This window comes from Scyliorhinus canicula, chromosome 4 (assembly GCF_902713615.1).
Source record: "Scyliorhinus canicula chromosome 4, sScyCan1.1, whole genome shotgun sequence".
In the NCBI taxonomy this organism is placed as follows: domain Eukaryota; kingdom Metazoa; phylum Chordata; class Chondrichthyes; order Carcharhiniformes; family Scyliorhinidae; genus Scyliorhinus; species Scyliorhinus canicula.
The window spans coordinates 12,963,001-12,975,020 of NC_052149.1; the positions used below are offsets into that span (position 1 = coordinate 12,963,001).

Here is a 12,020-nt window from a genome sequence, read left to right on the forward strand (position 1 = left end):
GAGCTGCAAGGGTAACCGCCTCTCTCCTGGCATCAGTTCCACTTGCCACCCCTCAAATTCCCAACCCATCTGTCACAATAAAATGTTCAGTATGAAGTCTTACAACACCAGTTAAAGTCCAACATGTTTGTTTCAACATGTTGGACTTTAACCTGGTGTTGTAAGACTTCTTACTGTGCTCACCCCAGTCCAACGCCAGCATCTCCACATCATAAAATGTTCACCATTAAACAATTTCACACCTGATGCAAGTGAAGCCTCTGTCACGCTAATCTTCAGGGCGGCCCTGCCTGAACCTGCACCATCTTTTCCCCCTGCCATCATAGGCCCATCGGCCTGGAGTGATGTTACACAGACCCTTGGAGTGGGCAACACGGTGGCCGGGGAGGGGGTGATGTGATGGGGGGTTCGGGGGAGGGAGGGAATTAGAGGTGGGCTGAGCTAATGGACACAGCCTCGTCCAAGGATGATGTGGAGATGATGAGGGCCTCCCTGGTCATAGAACATAGACATAGAACAGTACAGCACAGGCCAGGCCCTTCAGCCCACGATGTTGTGCCAACCATTTATCCTAATCTAAGATCAAACTAACCTACACCCCTTCAGTTTACTGCTGTTCATGTGCCTGTCTAAGAGTCACTTAAATGTCCATAATGACTCAGCCTCCCCCACCTCTGCTGGCAGTGCATTCCACACACCCACCATTCTCTGTGTAAAGAACCTACCTCTGACATCTCCCCTATGCCTTCCTCCAATCACCTTGAAATTCAATCACCTTACAATTATTTTCCCTCGTGACAGCCATTTCCACCCTGGGGAAAAGTCTCTGGCTATCCACTCTATCCATGCCTCTCATCTCCTTGTACACCTCTATCAAGTCACATCTCTGCCTTCTTCGATCCAGTGAGAAAAGCCCTAGCTCCCTCAACCTTTCTTCATAAGACATTCCCTCCAGTCCAGTCAGCATCCTGGTAAATATCCTCTGTACCCTCTCCAAAGCATCCACATCCTTCCTCTAATGAGGCGACCGTAACTGGACACAATATTCCAAGTGTGGTCTAACTAGAGTTTTATAAAGCTGCAGCGAAACCTCACGGCTCTTCAACTCAAACCCCGTGTTAACGAAAGCCAACACATCATACGCCTACTTAAAAACTCTATCAACCTGGGTGGCAACTTTGAAGGATCTATGTACATGGACCCCAAGATCCCTCTGTTCCTCCACACTTTCAAGAATCTTGCCTTTAACCCTGTATTCAGCATTCAAATTCGACCTTCCAAAATGAATCACTTCGCATTGATCAAGGTTGAACTCCATCTGCCACTTCTCAGCCCAGCTCTGCATCCTGTCAAAGTCCTGTTGTAACCTGCAACAATCCTCAACACTTATCTACAACTTCCCCAACCTTTGTGTCATCGGCAAACTTACGAACCCACCCTTTCACTTTCTCATCCAAGTCATTTATAAAAACCACAAAGTGTAGAGGTCCCAGAACAGATCCTTGCGGGACACCACTGGTATCCGAGCTCCAGATGGAATACTTTCCATCCACTACCACTCGCTGTCTTCTTTTGGCCAGCCAATTCTGTACCAGACAGCCAAATTTCCCTGTATCCCATGTCTCCAAACTTTCTGAATGAGCCTACCATGGGGAACCTTATCAAAAAAAAAAAATCGCTTATTGTCACGAGTAGGCTTCAATGAAGTTACTGTGAAAAGTCCCTAGTCGCCACATTCCGGCGCCTGTCAAATGCCTTACTGAAATCCATAAACACCACATCCACTGCCCGACCTTCATCAATGTGTCTCGTCACATCCTCAAAGAATTCAATGAGGCTAGTGAGGCACGACCTGCCCCTTATAAAGCCATGCTGGCTATCTTTAAACAAACTATGTTTTTCTAAATAATCATAAATCCTATCTCTGAGAAGCCTTTCGAATATTTTGCTCACCACAGACGTAAGACTGATGGGTCTGTAACTTCCAGGGATTTCCCTATTTCCTTTCTTGAATAGGGGAACAACATTCGCCTCCCTCCAATCATCCGGTACTATTCCAGTGGAGAGTGAGGATGCAAAGATAGAACATAGAACAGTACAGCACAGAACAGGCCCTTCGGCCCTCGATGTTGTGCCGAGCAATGATCACCCTACTCAAACCCACGTATCCACCCTATACCCGTAACCCAACAACCCCCCCTTAACCTTACTTTTTAGGACACTACGGGCAATTTAGCATGGCCAATCCACCTAACCCGCACATCTTTGGACTGTGGGAGGAAACCGGAGCACCCGGAGGAAACCCACGCACACACGGGGAGGACGTGCAGACTCCGCACAGACAGTGACCCAGCCGGGAATCAAACCTGGGACCCTGGAGCTGTGAAGCATTTATGCTAACCACCATGCTACCATGCTGCCCCAAAGGTGCAGCAATCTCATCCCTTGCTTCCCGTATAGTAACCTTGGGTATATCCCATCAGGCCCAGGGGACGTATCTATCCTGATGCTTTTCAAAATTTCCAGCACATCCTCCTTCTTAATATCAACCTGTTTGCGTCTATTAACCTGGTTCACACTGTTCTCATGAGCAACAAGGTCCCTCTCTCTAGTGAATACTGAAGCAAAGTATTCATTTAGGGGCCCCCATCTCCTCACACTCCAGTCACAAGTTCCCTCCACTATTCCTGATCGGCCCTACTCTCACTCTGATAATCCTCTTACATAAGTGTAGAACGCCTTGGGGTTTTCCCTAATCCTTCCCACCAAGGCTTTTTCATGCCCCCTTCTAGCTCTCCTCAGTCCTTAAGTTCCTTCCTGGCTACCTTGTAACCCTCTTGAGCCGAGTCAGATCCTTGCTTCCTCAACATTACATAAGCTTCCTTCTTCCTCTTGACTAGAAGCTCCACTTCTCTTGACATCCAGGGCTCTTTCACCTTACCATTCCTTCCTCGTCTCAGTGGGACAAAACTATTCAGCACTCGCAGCAAGAGCTCCTTAAACAACCCCCACATTACTGTTGTGCATTTCCCCAAGAACAACTGCTCCCACTTTATGCTCCTCAGCTCCTGTCTAATAGCAGTATAATTTCCCCTCCCCCAATTAAATACCTTCCCATACTGTCTGTTCCTATCCCTCTCCATGACTATGGTCAAGGTCAAGGAGTTGTGGCCACTGTCACTGAAATGCTCTCCCACCGAGACATTTGATACCTGGCCTGGTTTGTTGTCGAGCACCAAGTCCAATATGGCCTCCCCCTAGTCGGCCTATCTACATATTGAGTCAGGAATCCTTCCTGTACACACCTGACAAAATCTGTTCCATCCAAACTATTTGCACTAAGGAGGTTCCAGTCAATATTAGGGAAGTTGAAGTCACCCATGACAACAACTCTGTATTTCTGCACCTTTCCAAGATCTGCCGCCCAATCTGTTCCTTTATCTCTCTGCTGCTATTGGGGGGCCTACAGAAAACTCCCAATAAAGTGACTGATCCTTTCTTGTTTCTGACTTCCACCCATACTGACTCAGTAGACAAACCCTCCTCAACTACCTCCTTTTCTGCAGCTGTGATGCACTCCCTAATTAACCGTGCCACTCCCCCTCCTCTTTTACCTCCCTCCCTATTCTTCTGAAAACATCTAAACCCCGGAACATCTAACAACCATTTCTGCCCCTGTGAAATCCATGTCTCCGTAATGGCCACAACATCGTAGTTCCAAGTACTGATCCATGCTCTAAGTTCATCTCCCTTATTCCTGACACTCCTTGCATCGAAACAGACACACTTTAACCCATCCCATTAAGTGCAACCTTGCCCTATCCTTCCTCACAGACTTGCTGCATACTATTTCATCCTCATGGCATGTCGGACCCTTGCCACCACCTGTCCTCCATCCTCCGCTTCCTCCGTCCTCCAGCCCTTCTGGACGGCCTCCTCTTCAGAGGAGGCGACTGCATGTCAGTCCACCTCCTCCTGCTGCTCCTCCTCCTCCTCCAGCATGCCACCCTGCTTCTGTGGCAGATTGTGGAGGGCATAGCAGACCACCGCAAAGCGGTCAAGGCATGGAACCGCATTTTCAGCAGGCCAATGCATCGCTAAATGACAGCATGGATGGCAATGTGGGTCTCACTATATCAGGTCTCCACCTCAGTCTCAGGCCTCCACACTGGCATCACCTGCCATGACCTCAGCAGGTGTCTCTTGTCCCCCACGAGCCAACCCATCAACCAACCAGAGCAGTGAGCGCTGGCTGAACTGGGGTCCCTGCGCCAAGCCCACCCCCTGTCAATTCCCCCGCCCGCGCTACCTCTCCAGCCAGCCCAGACCAACCCACCCCTCACACCCATCGGACAGAGCACTGAGGAAGGTTGTAACATTGTACACAGATATGTTTAATGTGAAAATGGATACATAGATATATGCCCTCGCCTCTATCACTAAACTGTGCCCTTTACACTAAACGGGCCCTAATGCGACATCTAGGTGGTTCTCCAGATGGTACAGCAAGAGTGGAGGTGGGCTGCTGTGACTCCTGCCCTGCAACAAGGGTCCCCTTTGGTGGCCGTCTTCTGGGGCGACCCGGCCTAGGTGGGCCCGGCCACTGCTCGGGTGTCCCAGGTGGCATGGTGCCACCCTTTTTTTGCCCACTGCCCACCAAATGTGCCAGAGGCAGGAGGGTGCCCGAAGTGCTGTGATGTTCTGGAACTTCCACTGCAAGAGTCACCCCATCATTTCCTCCACCCTTGGGGTACTCGATGGCCCCCGGGCTACCCCATGGGGCAAGGGTGCGGGCAGAGCTATACCCTGAGGTTCCCCCCGCCACCTGGTGCTGCCAGTCCTGGAGACCCATTCTGCAGGGTCTGAATGCTTGCGGCCATGCACAGGGAGTGGATCATCTCTGTCGGAGACTCCGCCACAGCATGCTATAACTGTGCACATCAGCCAGTGTAGCAACCGCTCCCTCTGGGACTGGGCCACCTCCCTCTTCATCTGTGCCACGTTGGCCAGCGCCTGGGCAATGCTGCCTGCGCTCTCAGCCATGGCCCATTGTGACCAGTCCAAGCTCAGGTGCACTGCTGAAATTTCCACGTGGCTCTGGCACATTGCTGCCTGTGAGAGGGCAGCCCTGTCATGGGCCTCGGCAACCGCCTGCACAGATTGCCCCAGGCATTGGACATGCTGATCCATGGCCGAAACCGTCGCCCCCCCCCCCCCCCCCCCCCCATTGCCTCCACCGCAGATACTACCCATACGGTGTTAGCCTGGGTGGCTCGCATGGCCGGCACCACCTCCTGCTCCTGCATGCATATGGACTTCTCCAACTGTGCCTGCAGATGCTGGATGCTCGCCGACAACCCCTCATGTAATCCCTGGCTCTGCGACAGCATCACCACGGTTATGGGACTGTTTGTTCCAGAAACCCGACACCCGTCTGGACGGCAGCTGGTCCCTGGGGTCGCCTGCCCTCCAACCGTCCGCCCCCTCGAGTGCTCCTACCTCCATCTGCTGTACCAGACCGATTGTGTGGTGCATACCAGAGGTTGTCCCAGGAGCATCTTCACTAAAGTGCCCAACCGAAGTGAGTGTCTCTGGGATGGTGGAGGGTGTCAGAGACAGCTGTGATGGGAAATCAGTGTCATCCCCGGACTCAAGCTCCGGGGTGTCCTGGGCCTTGGGTTGATGGATCCCGTCCGTAGCGATGTCATCTTTGTCGCTGCTCGGCCCCCGGGGCTCTGGCTCTGGCTGAGGGCGGGGGACACCAGAAGGACCCGCACTCACTAGCAGGTCCTGCAAGACACGGGAGCGAGGGTGGTATGGGGTGAGGGTCATGTGAGGGAGAGGGTGGTGTGGGGGGTGATACATGTGTCACTGGGAACTGCAACCCAGCGGGGTCTCACTCTCTCGCCCGACGCCGAACTCCATCCTGACGCATGCCCTTTGCTCGCGCCCACCTATCTGCTGTGGTGAGGGGCCGCAGGTCCAATGGTCCCCCTCCAGTCTTCTCCCACTCGGTGGTTATGGGAGGCCTTCTCCTGGGGGTGGGGCTGGGAGGGGGGGGGGGGGGGGGGAGGAAACAGAAATGCAAGTGTCAAACAGACCGACGTGGTGGCCAGGGCTCCCAGCCATGGCGGCTGATATGGGTGCTGGTATGTGGTGCAGGGTGGGGGTTCGGGTGCCCTCTGGGTTGGGGAGGGGGTTGCGGGTGTGTGGGACCAGGGCTGGTGCCAGGGGCACAGTGTTGCCTACTCATCCTGGCCGTTCTGAGGCGGTCGTGCAGTTTCTTCCGGCACTGCTGGCCGGTCCGGGCAATGTTGCTCGTGGCGCTGGCGCCTTCTGCCACCTGCGTCCAGGCACAGCAAACCGTGGCAGCTGCCAGCCGCCTTCCCAGGCCGGAGTACAGACCGCCCGTTGGAGTACAGGGTAGCAGCATTACAGTGCCAGGGACTTGGGTTTGATTCCAGTCTTGAGTGACTGTGTGGAGTTTGCATGTTCTCCCCGTGTATGCGTTGATTTCCTCCGGGTGCTCCGGTTTCCTCCCAGAGTCCAAAGATGTGCAGGTTAGATGGATTGGGCATGTTCAATTGCCCTTCGTGTCCAAAGATGTACAGTTTAGGTAGGGTTACGAGGGTCGGACAGGGGAGTGAGCCTAGGTAGGGTGTTCTTTCAGGGGATTGGTGCAGACTTGATGGGCTGAATGGCCTCCTTCATTGTCGGGATTCTATACTCACCCATATGTCATTTCTAGTTTGTAACAAGCATAATTTACATGTTAATTTATATCTCTGTTTTGAAAAATGAATTTTGCGTTCAGTAATTAAGCAGAAATAAACCATGAAAGAACTTACGGTTCATTCCAAGTCATAGTTCTCCAGGGAGTTTTTAACTCTGAAAAACACAGTTAAATATCAAACAGACTTGGTGTCAGCACCACATTTTATAAACATTCCCGGTAAAATGAAAGGGTTCTTACTTTCCACACGGTAAACTTCGCACTCTGAAAGATTTACATCACCACCAAACAGGTCTTTTTCATCAACGCAATAGGACGGACCAGATGTGTACGTGATCTTGTTGCCATCAGCCAGAAACACAAGACTGTCTCCAAAATTGGGGCCATGCTCCAGATGATTACAAACAGCGACAGCATTCGGTTTCACAGCAAACTTCGCTCGTCTCCATGCATTGTAAAGTCGATACAGGAACGCCTTGTTATCCTTTTTATTTCCATCAGTGATAAAATCTTCACTTGTGTAACCTCCAAAAACGTAACCAGACGTGTTGTACCCGACAGTAAATGTTGGTCCTTGTCCGTCGCATTTAGCATGGAAAGACTTCCCATCAAAACCATGGACACTGGCTTTGTAAAGTAAATGTAAGTTCACTTTCTCGTCGAAAAGTTGAGCTAATTGTTCCCACTCTTTTACTGTGAACTTTGATGTTATCTCAGACATACTGAAACAGAGAAAACATTTGGTTAAGTTAGATTTTATTGAAATGGATTAACTTTGGCTTGCTGAGAAGAAAAATATTTAAACTTCTGTTTGAAGCTAAGTAGTGTGACTCATCTTAGTTTAGCTGAGTTCTATATAGTAGGCAGACACAAGCGCACACTCAGTAAGCTTGCGCACGGTGGAGTCGAGACATCCTGAGTGAGTGAGACAGCTAGTAGAGGTTGAAATGTGGTAATTTGGAGCAGTGAGGTAATTCGGTGCAGAGTGGGAGGAGGTGCTTTTTCCCTTTTTGTTTTGTTTTCTTCTTCCGGGTGTGTAACTCTTAATATGTAGGGAGAGATCCAGAGAGCATTCCGGGAAGGTAAGTGATACAAATACATTTTCAAATTGCGGGGGGAAAACTGAAGTGAAATCACAGTAAAATTGTGTCCTGATTGGCTGATAGGAAATCTATTAAATTTGAAAAAAAGACCATTGAGAAAGTAATTAAATCTTTTTTTTTAAATAAATTTAGAGTACCCAATTATTTTTTCCAATTAAGGGGCAATTTAGCATGGTCAATCCACCTACCCTGCACATCTTTGGGTTGTGGGGGTGAAACCCACGCAGACACGGGGAGAATGTGCAAACTCCACACGGACAGTGATCCAGGGTCGGGATTCGAACCTGGGTCCTCAGCGCCGTAGGCAGCAATGCTAACCACTGTGCCACCGTGCTGCCCTGAAAGTAATTAAATCTAACTGATTAACTAGATAGTGGAGTAACTAAAACCGAGGGAAGAGATTAGTATTTAGCATTTAATTTTACAAAGAAATCTAGCGTCAAGGCATTACAGTTAATTGTAACTCAATCTAACAACAATTCAAGTATTTATATTAAATTAATTAACTAGTGCTTACATTCACTCAGCTGGGTGCAGTGCTCCAACTGTGAGATGTGGCAGATCTGTGACGCTTCTAGAGTTCTGGACGACTAAATCTGCAGCAAGTGCAACCAATGGCAGCTCCTCACAGATCACATGGTTCAGTTGGAGCAGCAGTTGGATGCACTTAGGAGCATGCAGGTGGCGGAAAGCGTCATAGATAGGAGTTATAGAGATGTGGTGTCACCCAACGTGCAGGCAGATAGATGGGTGACCACTAGAAAGGGCAGTCAGTCAGTGCAGGAATTCCCTGTGGCTGTCCCCCTCTCTAACAGGTATACCATTTTGGATACTGTTGGGGGAAATAGCCTATCAGTGGGAAACAACAGCAGCCAGAACAGTGGCACCACAACTGGTTCTGTTGCTCAGCAGGGGAGGACAAAGTGCGGGAGAGCGATAGTTATAGGGGACTCTATAGTAAGGGGCACAGATAGGCGCTTCTGTGGAAGTGAAAGAGACTCCAGAATGGTGTGTTGCCTCCCTGGTGCCAGGGTCAAGGATTTCTCTGAACGAACACAGGACACCCTGAAGGGGGAGGGTGAACAGCCAGAGGTCATAGTATACATAGGAACTGATGATATAGGCAGGAAGAGTGATGAGGTCCTGCAGAAGGAGTTCAGTGAGTTAGGCAGCAAGCTAAGAAGCAGGACCTCTAGGGTTATAATCTCAGGATTACTCCTTGTGCCACGTGCCAGTGAGGCTAGAAATAGGAGGATAGTGCAGCTAAACACGTGGTTAAACCAGTGGTGTAGGAGGGAGAGTTTCAGATTTCTTGACTATTGGGATCTCTTCCGGGCAGGTGGGACCTGAACAAGAGGATGAGTTGCATCTAAACACGATGGACACCAATATCTTGGCTGGGAGGTTTGCACGTGTCACTCGGGAGGATTTAAACTAATATGGCAGGGGGGGGGGGGGGGGGGGGGGGGGTGGAATCGCAAAGGTAAAAAGATCCTGATGGGAGTTATGTACAGGCCCCCTAGCTGTTGTCAGGATGTAGGGCAGAAAATAAATCAGGAGATAGAAAAGCATGTCAGCATGTAAAAAAGGCAATATTACAATAATCATGGGCGACTTCAATATGCAGGTGGACTGGGAAAATCAGGTTGGTTGTGGATCCCAAGAAAAGGAATGTTTAAGAGATGTTTTTGTGGAGCAGCTTGTTGTAGAGCCCACTAGGGTCGGTGACTAATGGTGTGCCTCAGGGGTCTGTGCTGAGACCACAACATTTCACAATATACATAAATGGTCTGGAAGAAGGAACTGAAGGCACTGTTACTACGTTTGCAGATGATGCAAAGACCTGTGGATTTGGACAAGCTAGGAGAGTGGGCAATGAAGTGGCAAATGAAATACAATGTGGAAAAGTGAGAGGTTATGCACTTTGGAAGGAGGAATTTCGGCATAGACTATTTTCTAAATGGAGAAATGTTTAGGAAATCAGAAGCACAAAGGGACTTGGGAGTCCTTGTTCATGATTCTCTTAAGAGCAGGGATGCACTTCTGAGGCTGTATAAGGCTCTGGTCAGACTCCATTTGGAGTATCGTGAGCAGTTATCGAAGGAAGGATGTGCTGGCCTTGGAAAGGGTCCGGATGGGGTTCACAAGAATGATCCTTGGAATGAAGAACTTGTCGTATTAGAAACGGTTGAGGACTCTGGGGCTGTGCTCGTTGGAGTTTAGAAGGATGAGGGGGATCTTATTGAAATTTACAGCATACTACAAGGCCTAGATAGAGTGGACGTGGAGAGGATGTTTCCACTTGTAGGAAAAACTAGAAGCAGAGGACACAATCTCAGACTCAAGGGACGATCAGATGAGGAGGAATTTCTTCAGCCAGAGGGTGGTGAATCTGTGGAACTCTTTACCGCAGAAGGCTGTGGAGGCCAAATCACTGGGTGTCTTTAAGACAGAGATAGATAGTTCTTGATTAATAAGGGGATTAGGAGTTGTGGGGAGAAGGCAGGAAAATGGGGATGAGAAAATATTAGCCATGATTGAATGGCGGAGCAGACTTGATGGGCCGAGTGGCCGAGTTGCCTAATTCAGCTCCTATGTCTTATGGCCTTACGGTCTAAACAAGTAGTCTTGCCCTGATGGAACCATCAATTCATTAGACACGCGCTTTAAGATATGAACAGTGGTTTTAACCTACTTACTACAGAGCCAGCCTGTTACCCGTTGAGTTGAACTGCAGGCTGGCTCTGGACAAAGGTATTTATATTGTAGTCCAGGGGGAGGAGTCATGGGTGGAGCCAAGGGTGGAGCCCTGTACAAACTCCTGAGCATTCCCAGAGCTACTCCCCCTAGTGGTCGGATAACGCTACTGCGCTTACAATGATATTGGTAAATACAGTGTGAATTACTAAGTTACATTCACCACATTCACCCCCTGCAAAAAATCAAGTCCGGCGGGGGTGGTGGTCTACAAAGTAAGTCTGTCCGGTGGTCGAACTGTCCGCTGTGATCTGCGGAGCACCGGGGTTGCAGCCTCTTGCGGTGGCTGGATGGGTGTTGTGTGCTGGGGTACGATGGCGGACTCCAGGGAGGGTTGTGTCCGAGATTCATACTCTTCTGGTTCGACCGGGGACTGGGGGCGCTGGGGGCTGGCCGGCGCGGGTGCGCGGAACTGGGGAGCGAGCTCGTGAGCGGCAGCATAGGATGTAGGGTGAGGGGTCCTTCTGTGACGGCCGTGCCAGATTCCGGAGGGATACTGTGTCCTGACGGCCGTCAGGGAACTCGACGAAGGCGTACTGGGGGTTGGAGTGGAGCAGGCGCACCCTTCTCAACAAGGGGGTCAGTTTTGTGCCCCCTGACGTGTTTCCTCAGGACTACCGGGCCCGGTGTCCTCAGCCATGCCGGAAGTGAGACCCCTGTGGTCGTGCCCCTGGAAAAAATGAAAGGCCTCTCGTGAGGGGTCTGATTGGTCGCTGTGCATAAGAGGGACCTAATAGCATGGAGCGCATCTGGGAGGACTTCCTGCCACTGGGAGACTTGGAGATTTCTGGACAGGAGGGTCAGTAGGACGGTCTTCCAGACCGTCGCGTTCTCTCTCTCCACCTGCCCGTTCCCCCTGGGGTCGTAGCTGGTAGTCCTGCTCGAGGCAATGCCCTTGTCGAGCAGGTACTGACGCTGCTCGTCGCTCATGAAGGACGAACCCCAGTCACTGTGCACATAGCTGGGGAAACCAAACAGGGTGAAGATGCTATGCAGGGCCCTAATGACTGTGTGGGAGGTCATGTCGGGGCACGGGATAGCAAATGGGAAACGGGAGAACTCATCTACGATGTTTAGAACGTAAACGTTCTTGTTAGTTGAGGGGAGTGGCCCTTTGAAATCAATCGCGAGGCGTTCAAAGGGCCTAGAAGCCTTGACCAGGTGGGCCCTGTCTGGTCTATAGGAGTGCGGTTTGCACTCCGCACAGATCGGGCAGTCCCTTTTGACCGCTTTTACCTCCTCGTTGGAGAAAAGCAGGTTTCGGGCTCTGATGTAGTGGGCGAGCCGGGTGACCCCCGGGTGGCAGAGGTCATTGTGGATGGCTTTCAATCAGTCAATCTGTGCGCTGGCGCATGTCCCGCGGGATAGGGCATCCGGAGGCTCGTTGAGCTTCCCGGGTTGATACTTAATATCGTAGCTACGGTGGC

General features: G+C 50.7%; 1 protein-coding gene across 1 annotated transcript in view; it reads right to left on the reverse strand.

Moving 5' to 3' along the window:
* Positions 1–12,020, reverse strand: part of LOC119964355 (interferon-induced protein 44-like) — a 67,147-nt gene that overhangs the window by 36,810 nt on the left and 18,317 nt on the right. Inside the window, exons 2-3 of the mRNA XM_038793729.1 lie at positions 6,974–7,455; positions 6,849–6,888 (exon numbers count right to left, since the gene is read on the reverse strand). Of these exons, the coding sequence (XP_038649657.1) occupies positions 6,849–6,888; positions 6,974–7,454 (521 nt within the window). The 5' untranslated portion in view covers position 7,455. The remainder of the gene's footprint in view (positions 1–6,848; positions 6,889–6,973; positions 7,456–12,020) is intronic.